The following is a 19,875-nucleotide window of genomic DNA, read 5'->3' as shown; positions in this document are numbered from 1 at the left end:
AAAATAAGTCTTTCCAACAGCTGGCCTTAGTGAGGCCTGACAGTTTCCCAATAAAGCTGGCTGCACCTACACTTTGAGAAGTAGCACCACAGCAGGTTTGTGCCACATGAAAGTACTTTAAAAATCCATCTCATTGTTTTCCTTTATTCTACTTTATTCTGCACAGTTTGCACATCCCAGTTTTGATGTTCTGTAGTTTGGTTCTGGTTGCATGTTGCTGGAAAATGAGAACTGTAATCCAGGGTTCTTGTATAGCTTTTGCAGAGCAGTAGTTACTTGACTCAAATGAGTTTACTCAACTGTCTGCAGAAGGGAGCCTGATGAAGCAGACCTGATTGATGTGAACTGTCAAAATTGTCTCCCGCATTATCAATCAGACTGATCAGCACAATGACACGTGGCCTGAGCAACAAATTGCGTTCCGTGCATTTATGTACTGTACAATTCATTCTTTCAGAAGTTGCTTTGTTTTACTTAAAAACCTGTTTGCAATTTAGCAGAAAGCCTAGGATGGAGTTTAATGCTCTGCCTTAGCCGAGTCCTGAGCCGGAGTTGGAGTCGGTGGGGAGGAGACATGTGTTTGGGCAGGAGACTGCGGGTGGAGATCCTGCCACCTTCCCACCACCCTCCGATTAAGCCAGCGCGGAAAGGCTTGTGCTAGTCTTTCCACCCAGATGCCAACTGAGGCACTTAGGGGCTTCAATCAGCAGCAGGCAAGGGCCGTGCTATCTAAGGAACTCACCCAGCAGCTTGCAGCCTTCGAGGTGAGGCCCCAATTGGAATCCATGCCTGCTTGGCTGAGAGCCAAGGCGCACAAAAGGATTATGTGAATGAAGTTTGTTTGGGCACTGGGGAGAACTATTGACTTTCCTTGATTGACTTCTCAATGTGGTTATGATAATTTAATTTTTCTGTGATCTCTTTTATCAATGTCTCAATGTTTATTTGCACAAAACAAAGAGTCTGAAGTGGTTAAAGCTTCTCTTACAGGCACTTTAATGATCTGTTTGATGGACATTTTTATTGGGCTGTAGCAAAGGTGTGAATGGGTGAGTTTTCTAAGCATTTCCACACATGCCATTGTCACTATAGGGTTCATCTGAAGGGGAGGTGATGGCATAGTGGTATTGTCACTGGACCAGAGACCCAGGGTAATGTGCTGGGGACCAGGGTTCAAATCTCACCATGGCAGATGATGGAATTTGAATTCAATAAAAATCTGGAGTTAAAAATCTAATGATGACCTTTTGAAATCATTGTCGATAGTTGTAAAAACCCATCTGGTTCACTAATGCCATTTAGGGAAGGAAATCTTTTATCCTTACCTAGTCTACATGTAACTCCAGGCCCACAGCAATGTTGTTGACTCTGAAATGGCCTGGCAAGCCACTCAATTGTATCAAACCACTACAAAGTCACAAAAAAGGAATGAAACTGGACGGGCCACCAGGCATTGACCTGAGCGCCAGAAACAACAATGGCAATCTCAGCCCTGTCGACCCTGCAAAGTCCTCCTTACTAACACCTGGGGCTAGTGCCAAAATTGGGAGAGCTGCCTCACAGGCTGGTCAAGCAACAGCCTGACATAGTCATCCTCATGGAATCATACCTTACAGATCATGTCCCAGGCACTGCCATCACCATCCCTGGGTATGTCCTGTTCCACTGGCAGGACAGGCCCAGCAGAGGTAGTGGCACAGTGGTATTGGGAGGGAGTTGCCCTGGGAGTCCTCAACATCGACTCTGGACCCCATTAAGTCTCATGGCATCAGGTCAAACATGGGCAAGGAAACCTCCTGCTGACTATCACGTACCGCCCTCCCTCAGCTGATGAACCAGTGCTCCTCCATGTTGAACACCACTTGAAGGAAGCACTGAGGGCAGCAAGGGCGCAGAATGTACTCTGGGTGGGGGACTTCAATGTCCATCAAGAGTGGCTCGGTAGCACCACTACTGACCGAGCTGGCTGAGTCCTAAATGACATCGCTGCTAGACTGGGTCTGCGGCAGGTGGTGAGGGAACCAACAAGAGGGAAAAACATACTTGACCTCATCCTCACCAACCTGCCTGCTGCAGATGCATCTGTCCATGACAGTATCGGTAGGAGTGACCACCACAAGGCACTGTGGAGACAAAGTCCCGCCTTCACATTGAGGATACCCTCCATCGTGTTCTGTGGCACTACCACCGTGCTAAATAGGATAGATTTCAAACAGATCTTGCAACTCAAGACTGGGCACCCAGGAGGCAAACACAATCTGGAACCTCATGGCCCAGAAATACCATTACCATCAAGCCAGGGGATCAACCCTGGTTCAATGAAGAGTGCAGGAGGGGATGCCAGGAGCAGCACCAGGCATACCTAAAAATGAGGTGTCAACCTCAGGACTACTTGCGTTCCAAACAGCATAAGCAGTAAGTGATAGATAGGGCTAAGCGATCCCACAACCAATGGATCAGATCCAAGCTCTGCAGTCCTGCCACACCCAGTTGTGAATGGTGGCGGACAATTAAACAGCTCACTGGAGGAGGAGGATCCACAATTATCCCCATCCTCAATGATGGAGGAGATCAGCACATGAGTACAAAAGATAAGGCTGAAGCATTTGCTACAATCTTCAGCCAGAAGTGCCAAGCGGATGACCCATCTCAGCCTCTCCGGAGGTCCCCAGAATCACAGATGCTAGTCTTCAGCCAATTCGACTCACTCCACGTGATATCAAGAAACAGCTGAAGGCACTGGATACTGCAAAGGCTATGGGCCCTGATAATATTCCGACAATAATACTGAAGACTTGTGCTCCAGAGCTTGCTGCACACCTAGCCAAGCTGTTCCAGTACAACTACAACACTGGCATCTACCTGGCTATGTGGAAAATTGCCCAGGTATGTCCTGTACACAAAAAGCAGGACAAATCCAACCTGGCCAATCACTGCCCCATCGGTCCACTCTCGATCATCAGTAAAGTAATGCGAGGGATCATCAACAGTGCTAACAGGCTGCACTTGCTTAGCAATAGCCTGCCCACTGACGCCCAGTTTGTGTTCCACCAAGGCCACTCAGCTCCTGACCTCATTACAGCCTTGGTTCAAACATGGACAAAAGAACTGAATTCCCGAGGTGAGGTGAGAGTGACTGCCCTTTTCATCAAAGCTGCATTTGACCAAGTGTGGCATCAGGGAGCCTTAGCAAAACTGGAATCAATGGGAATCGGGGGGAAACTCTACACTGGTTGGAGTCATACCTAGCACAAAGGAAGATGGTTGTGGCTGTTGGAGGTCAACCATCTCAGTTCCAGAACATCACTGCAGGAGTTCCTCAGAGTAGTGTCCTTGGCCCAACCATCTTCAGCTGCTACATCAATGACCTTCCTTCCATCATAAGGTCAGATGTGGGGATGTTCGCTGATGATTGCACAATGTTCAGCACCATTCGTAACTCTTCAGATATTGAAGCAGCCCATTTCCAAATGCAGCAAGACCTGGACAATATCTAGGCTTGGGCTGCCAAGTGGCAAGTAACATTTGCACCACATAAGTGTGTGGCAATGACCATCTCCAACAAGAGAGAATCCAATCATCGCCCTTTGATGTTCAATGGCATTACCATCACTGAATCCCCCACTATCAACATCCTGGGAGTTACCATTGACCAGAAACTGAACTGGACTAGCAATATAAATACTGTGGCCACAAGAGCAGGTCAGAGGCTAGGAATTGTGTGATGAGTAACTCACTTCCTGACTCCCCAAAGCCTGTCTACCATCTTCAAGGCATAAGTCAGAAGTGTGATGGAATACTCCCCACTTGCCTAGATGAGTTCAGCTCCTACAACGCTCAAGAAGCTTGACACACTCAGGACAAAGCAGCCCGCTTGATTGGCAACACAATCACAAACAAGGTTCCTTCGACAGCACCTTCCAAACCCACGATGACTATCATGTAGAAGGACAAGGGCAGCAGATAGATAGTTCCCCTCCAAGTGACTCACCATTCTGACATGGAAATATATCGTCGTTGCTCCAGTGTCACTGGGTGAAAATCCTGGAACTCCCTTCTTAACAGCACTGTGGGTATATCTACACCACATGGACTGCAGTGGTTCAAGAAGGCAGCTCTCTATCACTTTCTCAAGTGCAATTGGAGGTGGGTAATAAATGCTGGACCAGCCAGCAAAGCCCACATCCCGAGAATGAATTTGTTCTATGCATAGTGCACAATGAATGAAAAGGCATAGAAAGACCATGAGTTGACATGAGCGATCATTGAGGATGGGTGGGGAGCATGAGTTGGCACTGAGTTGGCATGGGTACTATAAAGGCCATGGGTGTGGGTGGATGGCATGGGGGCTATAAGGGGTCACGGAGTAGGGGGCACATAAGCGTGTTAACCAGATTGCCACGGCACCTGGCAGCCTCTATGGCCAAGTCCGATCTGCTTCCAGGGGCAGTGGGCCTGGCTCTAACCAGTATCCGTCTGTTTCCACACCCCCGCCCCTCCCCTGCCCCCAAAGGGAAAACTGCACTATTCGAGGCCTTTCTGCTGAGGCAGATACGGTGAGCTGGAAAATTTCCTGAGTTGAGCTACCCACCTCCTAGCAAAAGTATGGACCTTTGGGGCCTCAAAGATTTCTGTACTCTGACATCTGTGCTCAATATCAGGCCAAGATTAAAACTAATCATGTGGCAAATAAAGGGCACAAACCCACATTTTATCACTTTGTGTGGATGAACTTCCCTTTTGATACAGATATAGATAGGCTACAGGAAGAGCTCAATGTTTGTTTAGGAAAGATTGAACCATTTGTTCAGGAAAGCTTTAGAGTCATTTGATAATAGCAGTTAAAAAAGTAATAGATCTAAAGTAAAACAACAAAGATGTAGATGCAAAGGAACGAGAGGCATCTGCTGAATTGATAAATGCCACAGAATGTGTAATTGGTATGTGCATTGTTTCCACAAACCGAATAACCACATTTTGGAACTTCCTGGCTCTTCAAATGGTTATAATTTCCTATAATGATGTAATTTTCTCTCTGGTGCACATAGTTCTTTTTGCCCCAAAATAGATAAGCAATTTGTCAATGTAATGCAGTAGTGTAAAAAGGCCAACTTCACTTTAAACATTGCTTACATTAAACATGTTGCCTTAAATTGAACTAATTTAAAGTCTGTTTTGTTTTTTACTGTAAAATCAACTTATAACCTGTTAATACAATTCAGTCTAGAGGTGTACAAATCCTGAGAAGGCTATTTTGTTACTGGGAATTAATAGAGTAGCCAATCACTGCATAGCTGTGATAATGTGACCCATAGCAAGAAACTTGCGTTCCTCAAGTGCTTAATTACATCCTCAGCAAATCCCAAAGGTGCCTCAGCTAGTGAATTACTATTGCTGAATCTTATACACCCTGAAACTTCATAGCCGGTCTTCTGTCTTTATAGATGCTCTCTGACCCGATTGTAATTCCCCGTTTTTATTTCAGATTTCCAATATTTGCATTTTTTAAATAAGTACTTTTGAAGTGCACTTATGTAAGTGAATGTGGCAGCCTTCTGTGTGCATCAAGGTTAAAAATAACAGAAATAAATCTGTTTTTGATGTGGCAATGATTAAGCATGACTAGGGAAACTTCCTTGTCTCCTCTAAACAGTTGTATGGGAAATTTTACATCCAATTGAACAGGTAGATGGGATCGCGATTTAAAATCTGAACCAAAGGACATTACTTCTGATGACGCTGCACTCCTTCATCACGTTTTTTACTCGTTCATGGGATGTTGGTGTCATTGGCAAGGCCAGCATTTAGTGCATCCCTAATGGCCCTTGAGAAGGTGGTGGTGAGCTGCAGCCCATGTGGTGTAGGTACACCCACAGTGCTGTTAGGGAAAGAGTTCCAGGATTTTGACCCCGCGACAGTGAAGGAACGGCGATATATTTCCAAGTCAAGATGGTGAGTGGCTTGGAGGGGAACTTCCAGGTGATGATGTTACCATGGGCAAGATTTTTACCCCGTCAGGTGGGTGTGGTGACCAGGCCCAGGAGCGGTCGCAAAACCACCCGCCGCCCACAATTGGGCCCCAACCCTGATTTCACACTGGCTGGCCAATTATGGCCAGCCAGCTTGAATCACACTGCTAGAAGCCTCGACACTGCCTGGGCGGGAGGGGGGAGGAGCCCAAACGCTGAAGTTTGCGCAGGTGCGGGGGTGCGCTCACTGAAAGCTCCCTAAAGGGCTGGCTCAGGGAGCTGAAGATTTTTAAAAACGTAAATAAAGACTTTAAAAATGTTAAAACATGTTCCCTCATGTGACTCCGTCATAAATGTTATAAATGAGATTTCAACATTTTTATTTTATTTTTAATTCCTGTTGGAAACCTCATCCCGCACGTAGATGAGGTTTTATAAAAAACCCAAAGGCCATTTGGCCTTTTCACCCACCCACCAACCAAACAGTTGGACGGGCAGCAAAAAATAAGATTTAATTAAATGATTAAGGGCCTTAATAGACCTCTTAAGTGTCAGCAGGCACGCTGCCGCCTCTCACGCGTGCCCGCCGAGCGAAATATCCCGAGTGTGCGCGATGATATCAGGACATTCACCCGACATCATCGCACACTATTTTTCTCTCATTCGGGTCGGGCGCACACCCGCCCAACAGGAGAAAAATTCTGCCCCACGTGTCTGCTGTCCCTGTCCTTCCAAATGGTAGTGGTCGTGAGTTTGGAAGGTGCTGTCTAAGGAGCCTTGGTGAGTTCCTGCAGTGAATCTTGTAGATGGTACACACTGCTGCTACTGTGCGTCAGTGGTGGAGGGAGTGAATGTTTGTGGATGTGGTGCCAATCAAGCGGGCTGCTTATCCTGGATGGTGTCAAGCTTCTTGAGTGTTGTTGGAGCTGCACTCATCCAGGCAAGTGGAGGGTATTCCATCAAACTCCTGACTTGTGCCTTGTAGATGGTGCACAGACTTTGGGGAGTCAGGTGAGTTACTCGCTACAGGATTCCTAGCCTCTGACCTGCTCTTGCTCAGTATTTATATGGCTAGTCCAGTTCAGTTTCTGGTCAATGGTAACCCCCAGGATGTTGACAGTGGTGGATTCAGCGATGGTAATGCCATTTAATGTCAAGGGGCGATGGTTAGATTCTCCCTTACTGGAAATGGTCATTGCCTGGCACTTGTGTGGAGCAAATGTTACTTGTCACTTGTCAGCCCAAGCCTGGATATTGTCCCGGTCTTGCTGCATTTGGACATGGACTGTCAAACTCAGGAGGTTGAGAATCCTACCAATTGAGCCAGAATTGCACCACACTCAAGACTTTTCAAGTAACTAATAGACTAATTAGCCAGTATAAATGTCAAACGTTTGCAATTGTGAAATGTGAAATACTTGAGCAAAAATGGCTCAACATCAAATTTGAAAGGCCCATTATTCCAACCAAGTTCTGCAGGCACTGGTCAGTGCCTTAAAAGAGAATCATGAACAGATTTTTGGTGGGAAAACAACACTTCAGTAATAAATAAAAACAGAAAGTTCTGGAAAAATTTAGCAGGTCTGGTAGCATCTGTGGAGAGAGAAAAGAGTTAATGTTTTGAGTTCAAGGTGACTCTTCTTTGGAACCCAACATTCTAGTCATTGCATGCGTGAAGGAGAATAGCATCATCCACTTGGCACTCAACAAATCCAAAAAAGAGATCCTTTACACTAATACAAGAGCATTATGCTTAGTCACAGATACAAATGAGCTTCTTCCCTAGGTTAGAATAGTGACTAAAGTACTGCATTGGCTGTAAAATGAATTGAGACTCTGGTGGTCTTGAAAAGTACTATATAAATGCAAATATTTTTCTTCTGCTCCACTGGGACATAAAATATCAGTGTCTGCTTTACCCATACTCTCTGACGATCACCACCATTAACACCCCCCAGCCCCCTTCCACCATTGTGCATAATTCCTTCCACTCCAAAAGCTTCCAGTTTGTTACATTCACAGGGGACAAATTTCCTCGGAGGTTCTTCTGCTTTTTCACCATAACTTCAGAGGAAGAATTGCATAAACAATGAAGAACTCCATGTAAATGCATTCCTATCGCCTTGAAGTCTGAAGAGAAGTAACATCATTTTGATTTGACTGTGCAGTTATGAAATGCTGCTTTATCCTGGATAGTGTCCAGTTATGAAATACTGCCCAGGTTCATTGTTAGCAAGCTCAACAAACATAAAAAAGGAGCTTTCACTCACTTCCATTAAAGTTTTTTAATCTAATATTGGTGAGTTTGATTTGTGGTGAGTGCAGATCGAGAGCTCCTTGAGGCTTCATGCAACCACTTTTTCTTAATATGTTAGCGAACAGCAGAAAATACAAGGAGGCGTACTGCGTACCCAGCTGCAATTCATGCTTAGAAGAAACCTGAGTCAAAGACAGAGCTCCAAAAACTAGCCCTGATTCTCTTGCCTGCACTCCTTATAATTTAGGTTACCCAGTTGAGACACAGGATTGTGTAACTGCCTTATAATAAAGAGTTAAAAAGCATAAACATGTGCAACCATGTTGTGGTCCCATTCCCCTTCCCATCACCCATCACTAAGTAACTAAATTCATCTATAGTGCTTTGGGATACTGCCAAGTCTTACAATAGCACTGCCCCAAAGGAATGGAAACCCAATGGTAAAGCTGTTATTAGGTCACTTTTGCAAGTGACAGCTGAATACTGTCAACAAGGTGGCCATGGAATAAGTCGGTCAGCCACCCCCTGCACTATGGGACATACATGTTCAGCAATCATTTTTGAAGAACACAGAAGCTGTTCTTATCTATCAGAACATTGCTTTACCTATAAAAACATAGGAAATTCTGTATTGATTGCTGGCAGACTACAATGCCAGTTGAAGATCTAGCATCAAGCATGATGGACTGAATGGCTTCCTCTGTGCTGTGAATTTTAAGATTCTATGATGGCAGCCACCATAGGACATGTACAAATGTTCAGATTACTTTGTCCCCCTAGGGCCACTATGGACTTTATGGTGACAGGTCCACAAGGCCCTGGAACATGCAGATACTGTAACGTGACCCGATGAATTAGTTTTTCCATCCAAGGAATGGATGTTAAGAGCTTGGAAAGGGTGCGGAGTAAATTTACCAGAAAGGTACAGCAATGATGGGCGAGTTAAGTGGAGAAAGTAGAGGAGCTGGGGTTGCTCTCCTCGGAGCAGAGAAGGTTACAGGAAACTTAATAGAAGTATTCAAAACTGAAAAACGGTTTTGATGGAGTAAATGACAAATAGTTTCCACCAGCAGCAAGACCAGTAACCAGGGACACAGATTTAAGATAATTATCAAAAGCATCAGCGACGTGAGCAGCAAGGGAGTTGAGCCTTTTTTCTAACACGGTGAGATGCGGTGATCTGGAATGCACTGCCTGAAAGGATGATGGAAGCAGATTCAATAATAACTTTCAAAAGATGATTGGATATAGACTTGAAGAAAAAAAGTACAGGGCTATAGAAAGATAGCAGGGGAGTGGGACTAATTGCAAAACTCTTTCAAACATATGGACATATGAACAAGGAGCAGGAGTAGGCCATTCGGCCCCTCGAGCCTGCTCTGCCATTTAATAAGATCTTGGCTGACCTGATAGTGATCTCAAATCTGCATCACACCTATCCTCGATAAGCTATCCCCTTGTTTTTAAACAGTGGCCCCTAGTTCTAGATTCTCCCACAAGAGGAAACATCCTCTCCACATCCACCCGGTCAAGGCCCCTCAGGATCTTATATGTTTCAATCAAGTTGCCTCTTACTCTTCTAAACTCCAGAGGATACAAGCCTAGCCTGTCCAACCTTTCCTCATAAGACAACCCACCCATTCCAGGTATTAGTCTGGTAAATCATCCCTGAACTGCTCCCAATGCATTTACAACCTTCCTTAAATAAGGTAACCAATACTGTACATAGTACTCCAGATGTGGTCTCACTAGTGCTCTGTATAACTGAAGCATAACCTTCCTACTTCTGTATTCAATTCCCCTTGCAATAAATGATAACATTCTATTAGCTTTCCTAATTGCTTGCTGTACCTGCATACTAGCCTTTTGCAATTCATACACTAAGACACCTAGATCCCTCTGCATCTCAGAGCTCTGAATCTCTCACCATTTAGGTAATATGCTTCTCTTTTATTCTTCCTGCCAAAATGGACAATTTCACATTTTCCCACATTATACTCCATTTGCCAGATCTTTACCCACTCACTTAACCTATTTATATCTTTTTGTTGTCTCTTTATGACTTCTTCACAACTTACTTTCCTACCTATCTTTGCGTCATCACTAAATTTGGCAACCATCTCATCCATTCCTTCATCCAAGTCATTTATATAAATTGTAAATTTCAAAATCCAACACAAGGATAATGGGCCAAATACCCTCCTTCTGTGCTGTAGCATTCTGAGTTAAGAAGCTTAATTGAACTTTTTACCAATAACTTTAGCAAATTTGGAAATATTGACCAGAATCTTGTAACCTTTGTCCTCAATGGATAAATATGCCAATCCGTGGAGTATGGTCATTTCTGGATCTTGTTCTGTCTGAAAAAAAATTAGCTAAGCGGAGTTTTGGCCACTTCCAACACTCCTTTCATCGGGGGGAAAAAACAGTACTATGGTAACTTCTTCAAATTATGCTCCTTTTAACCTTGGTGGAATATTAGTCAGGTGTTTTGATCTATGGTACAAATAAAAAAAACTGCAAATATTGGAAATTTGAAAGAGTCAGAAAATGCTGAGAATACAGAGAAGGTCAGTTAGCATCTGAACAGGGAAAGTACAGATTAAAATGTGGACAGAAGCCACATTCCGAACTGAAATCTGAAAGATGTACGACTACTTAGAACCACAGGGGAAAATAAAATGAAGGAGAAAACAAGTTATTACAGTTATAGAGAGGAAGTTAGTGTGGTTGAGTGAATTAGAACCTGATTAGAAAAAAAGCAGACAATTAATAAGTGAACAGAATTTCATTGAGACAACAGAACGATTTAAGAAAAACACTAAAGAGCACGGAATAACAATAATGGTGAAAAACATAATTGTAGGTCGTTCATCCACTCTGCAAGGTCCAATATATTTGTGTTAGTGCTAGGAAATTTAATAGGCAGGATAACTGTGGGTAGGATCCCTCCTCCTGCAATTTTTCCCATTTCCTGCTCATTCTCCCCCTCATCCTCCAGGAAACAAATAAAATAATACCCCAACATGGAATCATACTGTGTAAGGGGATTAGCATCTGGTGAGAAATAGACCCCTTAAATACACCTCGGAACCTCATTCCCTCACACAGATAGCAAATGGCACTCCAAATTATACTTATTTTCAGCATTAAGAATACAAATGGTCCCCTCAGCTCACTACTGGTTTCAGGACCTGTGGCACTCATTCATATGAAAACATAGAGGTGACTCTCACCAATTATGAGTGAGCAAAATGACACATTCAAAAATCAGTTGCTTGGCATAACCACGCAATCAGAATTTTGCTACAAGGATACCAACATTGCCCATGATGTCAACAGAAAGGTGCATTGTGTGCAACAAGGATTGGCATAATGCGTCTCCACACACTTTTCCTCAGCTTAACACTCTGTACAAAAAGGCACAGCCCGTCAGGCAGACAGTCGAATGGGGAATATCTGGAACATCATGTTTACACCTATAAAACAAGGCAAATGATACGAGAGTGATAGCCTTCCCCACCCTGGTCAGCATTTTTGATGGCAGCTATCTTTCATAATTGTTAAACAACCTGCCTCATGAGAGGCCATTATCCACCTTTGACAAGAGCCAGCGAATAAGCATTTCAACCAATACAAAGACAGAGACAGAACCTGCTGCATTTGAAGGAGATGTTTTAATCTTGCCACAGTGCTGCTGTTGAAAAATAAAGAAGTATTTTGTGATTTGAAATACAACATAACTATTTGGTCACAGTATGAATGTTTGTGATCTTCAGCAGTGTTACTTTATGCAATATGAGGGTGAATTTTACAGCCCCTGCCAGCGTATATGAAGATGGCGGGGGGTGCATGTAAAATTAAGCAGACGGTCAGCCAACCTATTTCCCCCTGACTTATTTCCCCCCCAATTACAGAGGCACAGGTAAGGCATCAGCCAGTCACTTGACCTCTTTCCGCCTCCGTTGCTATGTTTGGCTGACGAGAGTGGAAGGAAGGCGACCAGCCTGGCAGGTTTCATTGCATGGGCTAAAGGAAGGTTGGGGGGGGTACCTTCTTGGGGGGGTCCTCTGTGCCTATTGGGAGCACCTCCCTCCCGAGATGGTACCCCTCACCCCCTGCTTTGTGCCTCCCACCTGGCCTCTAAAATCCGAACCCCCCAAGCCCCTCTGAGATCACGAAAACATGCCTGGCCAAAATGACCAGACTTACTTTAAGTCTGGGAGACATTTTATTTCTTTTCAAGAATCGTTGTAGTCCCAGCAGCAGCCACAACTGTGTTCTGGTGTTTCAGTAGCCACTACCATGTTCTGGTACAAAGCTAGCAGCCAGCCAGATTGGCTGGTAGGTCTTCAAGGCCGGATTTCCTATCTCTGAGGGGCGCAAGTCCCACTCGTACCTCATTAAGGCCACCCCCAACATATTATTAATGTTGGGCAGCCAAATTTAATGTTGGCGAGGTGCCGACCAACTTTTCAACCAGTAGGGGCAAGGAATTCCACCCTCGCCACCCCACCCCCCACTGCAGCCAGTAACAGCACAAGGTGAAGAAAAAAATAAAATTCTACATTGTAAAGGGATGAGAAAGTGAATGGCAGCTTAACAGTGGTATTGATAGTGCTTGAAATACATTATGTACATGGACTTACCATGGTCTTTACCATCTGTTGTTCCAACATGGGTACCATTCTCCAAATGTCCTTCACCATCTGAATTTGGCCTCTCTGAAGATAATTTCTGCAAGAGAAAGGCAGACACGACCAATCTCCTATTGCTGCTAATTCAAGAAACTCTCTAATGATTTCCTAGAAACGAAATCTGTTGGAATAATTTCCTCTGATGTTCACAGGGTAGTCAAAGAACTCATCAGAAAATGGCAAAGACCCAGTTGCATTGGGCCACAGAGCTTCCATGATCTGTCAGTTGACGCTGTAAGGGACAGCACCTCCATCCATCCCTTAGAGGGCTATTAAGAAGAGGGTGTGGTTCCCAGGGACAGGATTGAGAATGGAATCTCCCTGCAGCAGGAGTTCCCATTTCTCTGCTTAGCCATGGCCTAGCGTAGGACTGAAGGCTGGTGGTTGAGTGCAATGAGGTCTACAGGCAGATGGACAGCTGATTGCCTTACGGGTGGGTGGGTGGGGGGGGTTAGGAGGAGGGACCCTGGCAAGTGGACACCTTCAAAGAAAGGTGAGGATTTATTTTTAAAAATATATTGCAACCCACCTTACATGGAGCCCAAAGGGGAAAGTCTGAGAGACGTGCCATTTCCTCTCCCCATTGGCAAATAGAAGTTGAATTTACTGGTGTCTAGGACAGGAACAGAGTGGAAGTGTGCCCTGGTTGTCTGTGACCCCCGTGCAAAGTAGATGCCTTCCCAGAAAGAAACAGCCACCTCAGCTCCTTTTTTCAAAATTGTTTATTGTCTTCCCATGCCACGATCCAGGTGTGGATTCCCAGGTGGGTCCACACCCAACACTGAAGCAGCAAGTATGCATACTTCTGCTCAGCTTTCTGGTTGCCAATGCCCCACTGACTGGAATCCAGGACAGGAACGTGAGACCTCCTGGCTTGGAATTCCAGGTCCTTGACCATATCCCATTCCACATCACTGACAATGTCTGGAGCAGGCGAATGTGCGACGCCCCTCACAAGGGAACGCCCAAGGGAAGGCCAGGGTCTGGCATAGCCGGATCTATTCTAATGCAAGCTTCTGCTCCACTCCAGCTGGAGTTAAAATGGGAGTGTACTGGAATAACTGTAGTTTATCAGCCTCCTGGTACCAAAGTCATGGTTTTCTCTGTACTTATATGCCAGCATAATTTGCAGTTATGTGCACAAGGCAGAGAATGAGTGATAAGAGTTTATTTGGGCTCTATTATTAGATATTGCCTTTTGGCAGCTGTTGAAACCATCTGGTAATCTTTGCAATTTATTTTACTGTGGCTCTCTTTCTCAGCAGAAGATGACACCACTTTTTAAAAATTTATTTGTTCATGGAATGTGGATGTCGCTGGCTAGGCCAGCAATTATTGTCGATCCCTAATTGCCCTTGTTCAGATGGCACTTAAGAGTCAACCATAGCAGTCTGGAGTCACCTGTAGGCCAGGTAAGGGCATTAGTGAACCAAATGGGTTTTTACGACAATTAGCAATGGTTATCATCAGACTTTTAATTCTAGATTTTTATGAATTCAAATTTCACTTTGGTGGGATTCAAACTTGGGTCCCTATAGCATTACCATGGGTCTCTGGAATATTAGTCTAGTGACAACACCATTATGCCACCGCCTCCCCCATATTGATTACAGCTCAACAAGTATTGGTCTCCCTTTGGTGGAAGCTATTCATCACTTGTGATCTAAGCAGAGGGTACCGACAAGCTATTTGGCCATGGAGACATCAATGCCAAACCTAATTCTATCCTCAAAAAACACCCATTCATTTTCCAGCAGGGATAGCTGGATAGGGATAAGGATTAGGAACCCAACTAATCCTTTTCCCCATCCATAACCCAGGCAAATTTAGCATTCTTAACACCATCAAATCGACCAACTCAGCATCAGCTAGAGATATTTTGTCCTGGAACTTCCTGTCTAATTCCATGCAGTATATTCACTTAATAAGCTGTCAGGGAATTCCAAATGGTGCCTTTGAATTAGCAGTTTTCTCTTCTGGTTTGCGTGAGAGTGCTCTCTTTTGATAAGCCATCTTAAAAAAATCAGGAACTGAATGCAACATATGGGGTATCACAGGAATCACAAGTACTGTTCACACTATCCATCAGGGATATGGATGAGGGGCACTGTGTTCCTTCTAATGCATGCCTGACAAGAGCAAAACAAAATGCACAATTTGAAAGCGGTTACAAACCTGTATAACAAGGGGCAGGAAAAGGCTTCCCATCCAACACACACGCACACCCCACCCCACCCACTGACCTACCTCTCTAATCGTGCAATCTCCTGGGAGAGACAGAAAAAGAGGATGGATTCGAAGGTCAATCATAATGTTATTGGAATTTATTGTAAAATAGAGTAATAATGCGATGTGTCTATGTGTGTGTGTGCGGGTGAGACTTAATTGAATTAGTCTGGGTGCTTTGACCTAAGAAGAAAGGCTAGGTTTGAAATGTTAATTAGGTAAACATGGGGAAGTTTAAACACATAGGTGTCAAGGAAACATTTGCATTTTTAAATAAAACAGACAAACTTGTTTTCAAAGGAGGGATAGAATGTGTCACCTAGCCAAGTGAAGTTTAGAAATGGTGTGTTTAATTTTCCCAAAGATTACTGGTAAAACTTAGTGCTATGAGAGTGTTTTACTATCAGGGAGATAAAGTCCAAACACATAGGGCTGAATTCCCCCTCTTCGTGGGGAGGGGGTTATGCGGGGGTGGGTGGGAGTGAGCGTGAACCCGATCGGCACCCCTGATCGGGTCCGCGCCATCATTTTACGTGGGTGGGTCAATTAAGGCCTGCCCAGCATGACACTTGCCTGGAAGCGCTGGGTGCTCCCTGTACGGGCGGAGGGGTTTCCCTGAGTCTGGGCCTGCACTCTTTCGCGCATACGTGTGAAAGAGCGCAGAAATCCCCCTGAGCCACAGAGGCGCCTCAGGGAGATCAGTCTGACATTTGAAAATTTAAATAAAGGAAAACTAAAACTTTTAAAAGATGTCCCCTCATGTGACAGTGTCACATGAGCTGGGCCATGTCAATGAATTTTTAAAGTAATTTTTATTGAATTTTAAAACACTTCATGAAATCTCATCCCGCCCATGGATGAGGTTTCATGAAAAATACGAAGGCCGCCTGGGCTCTTCGCCTGCCCACCAACCTTAAGGTTGGACGGGCAGCTCATTTAACTGTTTTAATTAGTTTTTAACAGGCCTTAATAGGCCTTTGACAGTTCGGTGGGTGCACAGCCGAAAATCTAAATGACATGCAGTGACATCGGGACGCCCGACTGACGTCACCGCACGTCATTTTATGCGTCAGCGAGCATGGTCCGTCCCCACTCGCTGACCAGAAAATTCTTCCCATAGTGAAACAATGGATGTTCGCATTCAAAGAGGAAGATATGTAAAAAGAAGACTGTTTGCAAGGGAAGGCATTTTTAAGATCTTACAAGTGTGTGAAAAGCCTTCAGCATCTATGCCTCAAGCTGTTCTCTTCAAAGGACTGAAGTTAAGAAAACTCACTTGGAATTCAACTTGTTCAGGGTATCATATTTCTGGGTCTTTTAAAATCTATGTGCTTTACTGTTGCCTTAACGAAAGTGTAACTGGGAGTCAGATTGATTAGGGGATTTAGAAGTTATCATAGTGGTCATTTGTGAATCTATGGGCAACATTTTCCCCACGTCAGGGGGGATGTGTGGGAGCGGGCGCGTGTGGGTGGGTTCCCGATCGGCACCCCCAGTCAGGCCAATTTTATGTGGGCGGGCCAATTAAGGCCTGCCCAGTGTGACGTCCGCCAGGATGTGCGGGTGGGGGGGTGATTCCCTGAGCCGGGAGTGTGCTCTTTCACGCATGAGGCAAAGTGCTGCCTCAGGGAGGTCGGCTCAGATTTGAAACTTCAAATAAACATGAGAAAAAAAATTTGCTGCTATGTCCCCTCATGTGACACTGTCACATGAGTTGGGACATGTCCATAACTTTTATTTTGAAATATTCCGAGATTTTTAAATCACTCATGAAGCCTCATCCCACCCGTGAATGAGGTTTCATGCTTTTTCAGAAGCCCACCAGAGCTCCCGGCCTGCCCGCCAACCTTAAGGTTGGACGGGCAGGTCCATTAATGATTTCAATTAGTGTTTTAATGGCCTTAACAGGCCGTTGACAGGTTGGCGGGCACGCAGCCGAGTTGGCTGCGTGCCCACCGACCTGAAAATGTAAATGATGCGGGGTGTTGTCAGCACACACGCCCGACGTCACTCCGTGTCATTTTACATGTCGGCAAGCGGGCCTCACCCCCGCTCACCAAACAGGAGATTCTGCCCTATGTATGTTTTTAAAATCATTTCTCTTATTAATAAATGTTTAATCTAGTTTTATAAAAACCTATAAGACTTGGTGGTCTTATTACTACTGAATTCAAGGCACGCATCTCAAAATGTATACAAATTGAAAATTATTTATGACAGTTGTTTCAAGTTTCCCTCTGGGATTTGAGCAGCTCGGCATTTACCATTGGCTGTGTCATAACATTAGGGAAACACTGGGAAGTTTCTCTCTGACTCTCTTAGGCAAAATTCCAGAAGACTGCTGTAACCTATAAATCCTTCTAATCCCAACTAACCCACAACATAACCTTTATGATTGGAAGTACCATCCTCTCCTAGGAACTTGTCCAGCTCCCATTTGAAGGGCATTCATAGTCAAAACATTCTTCAGTAACCTGTCCAATAGGACAACGACTCACCTGATGTAAATCAATGAAGGGAAATTCTGGCAGGATTAGAAGCTGGTTTGATATCCTTCCCACTGGATTTTCTCCTCTGGGTTCCAGGTGGTAAAGACAAAAATCTACTCTGGCAGATAGTAACAGTCTTAACAAAAAGCTCTGTGGGACCTAACTCATGATTATCCCTGTATCAATCTACTCCTAGTGATAACTCTCTGTTTATCAGAGTGCAGCCAGTTAACATCTATCTACTATAATATCTGATGCCTTTTCAATTGCTATACATGCAACATTGCATTGAATAATTCTAGAAAGCAAAATATGAAACATCTGCTGGATTATCATCCACAAATTTATCCACAAAAATCCACAAAAAAAAGCACAGAAACAGGCCATTAGGCCCAACAGGTCCATGCTGGTAATTATGCCGCACATAAGCCTCCTCTCACCCTCCGTCATCTAACCCCATCAACATATCCTTCCATTCCTTTCTCTCTAATGTATTATCTCGCTTCCCTTTAAATGCACCAATGCTATTCACCTCACATTCCATATTCTAACCACTCTCTGGGCAAAGAAATTTCTCCCTGATTCCTTATTGGACACATTCAGGACTAACTTATATTTATGGTCCTTAGTTCTGGTCTTCCTCAAGTGGAAACATCTTCTCTATGTTCACCCTATCAAACCCTTTTATAATCATAAAGACATCTATCAAGTCATCCCTCTTTTTTAGAGAGAAGAGCTCCAGCTTCATCAATCTTTCCTGATAGGTGTAACCTCTCAGTTGTGGTGTCATTTTAGTAAATATTTATTATGTCTTCTCCAGTAAAAATCTATATCCTTTTTTATAATAAAGTGACCAAACCTGTTCCCAGTACTCCGGGGGCTGAAGTGTGTCGGGCGGGCATGGTGGGCGAGCCCGGGATCGACCGGGAAATGGCCCACTACCTGCGATCGGCCCCCGACCAGGATTTCACTCTGCCTGGCCAATTAACGGTCAGCCAGTGTGAAAAGCACGCTGAAAGGCTCAGCGCTGCTGGGATGGGGGCAGGGGGAGGGTGAGCGCTGAAGTCAGCGGGGGAGCCTGTACTAAAAGCGCCCTGATGGCAGACAGCTGCCTCAGGGAACTGAAGAATTTGAAACCATGAAATAAAGATTTTAAATTGCGAAAAAAAATGTCCACACATCAGACTCACTCACCTAAACATAAACATTATAAAAATTCTGCCCAAATATTTTTATTTTTAAAAATTAATAACATAGCTTCTCTGCTTTTCAATGGCAATCCTCTAAAAAATGAATGCTATTGCTTAGCTTGCTATCTTTTATATGGCCTTATTAACGTGCAATACTTCTTTTAGCAACTTGAGTATCTGACCCCAGATTTGGTCGCTTTCTCAGAGAATTCCAATTGGTGGGGCAGGGCTTATTTCAAAAAGCCATGCTAATAATTGCCAAACCCTCCAGATAATTATAAATTGAATCCTTTATAATATCTTCTAGTATATTTCCTAAAACTGATATAAAAAATTCCCAGGAACAGATTTCTTCCTCTAGTTAAATATTACAAAAACACGAACTTCTCACCAATCCAATGGAACTAATCCACACCTATTATGTACACCAGCTGATGGCTCGCATAATACTTCTCCCAATTTCTTCAGCACTCTGGGACAAACTACATCAAGTCCAGTAGTCCAATCAACCTTGAGTGTCTTAATCCTCACTAAGACCTTTCCTACAGTTACTTCTATTTAATTGATTTGAGCAGCATCCTTTTCCAATACCACTGGCACCTTAGCATCATCTTCAGTAGTGAAAACGAATGCAAAGTATCTACTTAGCATTTTGGCCATATCTTGGTCCTCAAATCTTGCTAAGTCTCTTAAAATACTGATGCAGTCCTTAATCATTTTTCTGGTTTGTGATGCAACTGAGATAGCTCTACCATCATTACTCCACCTGTCCACAATTGTGTTTTTTTCTATTTTAAAATAGTGACTTTAGTTCTCCTCAAGTTGTTTATTACGCCAATCCCTATTCTCTTGACAATTATTTGCTTTATACCTTTTATGTGTGTGTGTTTTGTTTTTAGATTCAGTTCCCTACGGACTTGTGGGATAAAGGAAGTCAGAAATGTGCTTAATTTATTATTATAGACTGCTTGGTCAAGTGGCTTAACACTTCCTTAGGCTGTGTACAATTAAACTACAATTAGGCTTTTTGTCTGGAATGCATGTAAT

At 44.0% G+C, this 19,875-nt stretch overlaps 1 protein-coding gene across 5 annotated transcripts in view; it reads right to left on the bottom strand.

The window, feature by feature from the left end:
• The window catches only part of afap1 (actin filament associated protein 1), a 284,152-nt gene that overhangs the window by 62,905 nt on the left and 201,372 nt on the right, over positions 1–19,875 (bottom strand). For all 5 annotated transcript variants that reach the window (XM_078542197.1, XM_078542224.1, XM_078542234.1 and 2 more), the window contains one exon: positions 12,876–12,963. In XM_078542197.1, the coding sequence (XP_078398323.1) occupies positions 12,876–12,963 (88 nt within the window). The remainder of the gene's footprint in view (positions 1–12,875; positions 12,964–19,875) is intronic.

The sequence above is a fragment of the Cetorhinus maximus genome, chromosome 1 (assembly GCF_964194155.1).
Source record: "Cetorhinus maximus chromosome 1, sCetMax3.hap1.1, whole genome shotgun sequence".
Classification (NCBI taxonomy): domain Eukaryota; kingdom Metazoa; phylum Chordata; class Chondrichthyes; order Lamniformes; family Cetorhinidae; genus Cetorhinus; species Cetorhinus maximus.
The sequence above is the reverse complement of the archived record's forward strand: the minus strand, read 5'-3'. Positions and strand labels throughout refer to the sequence as shown.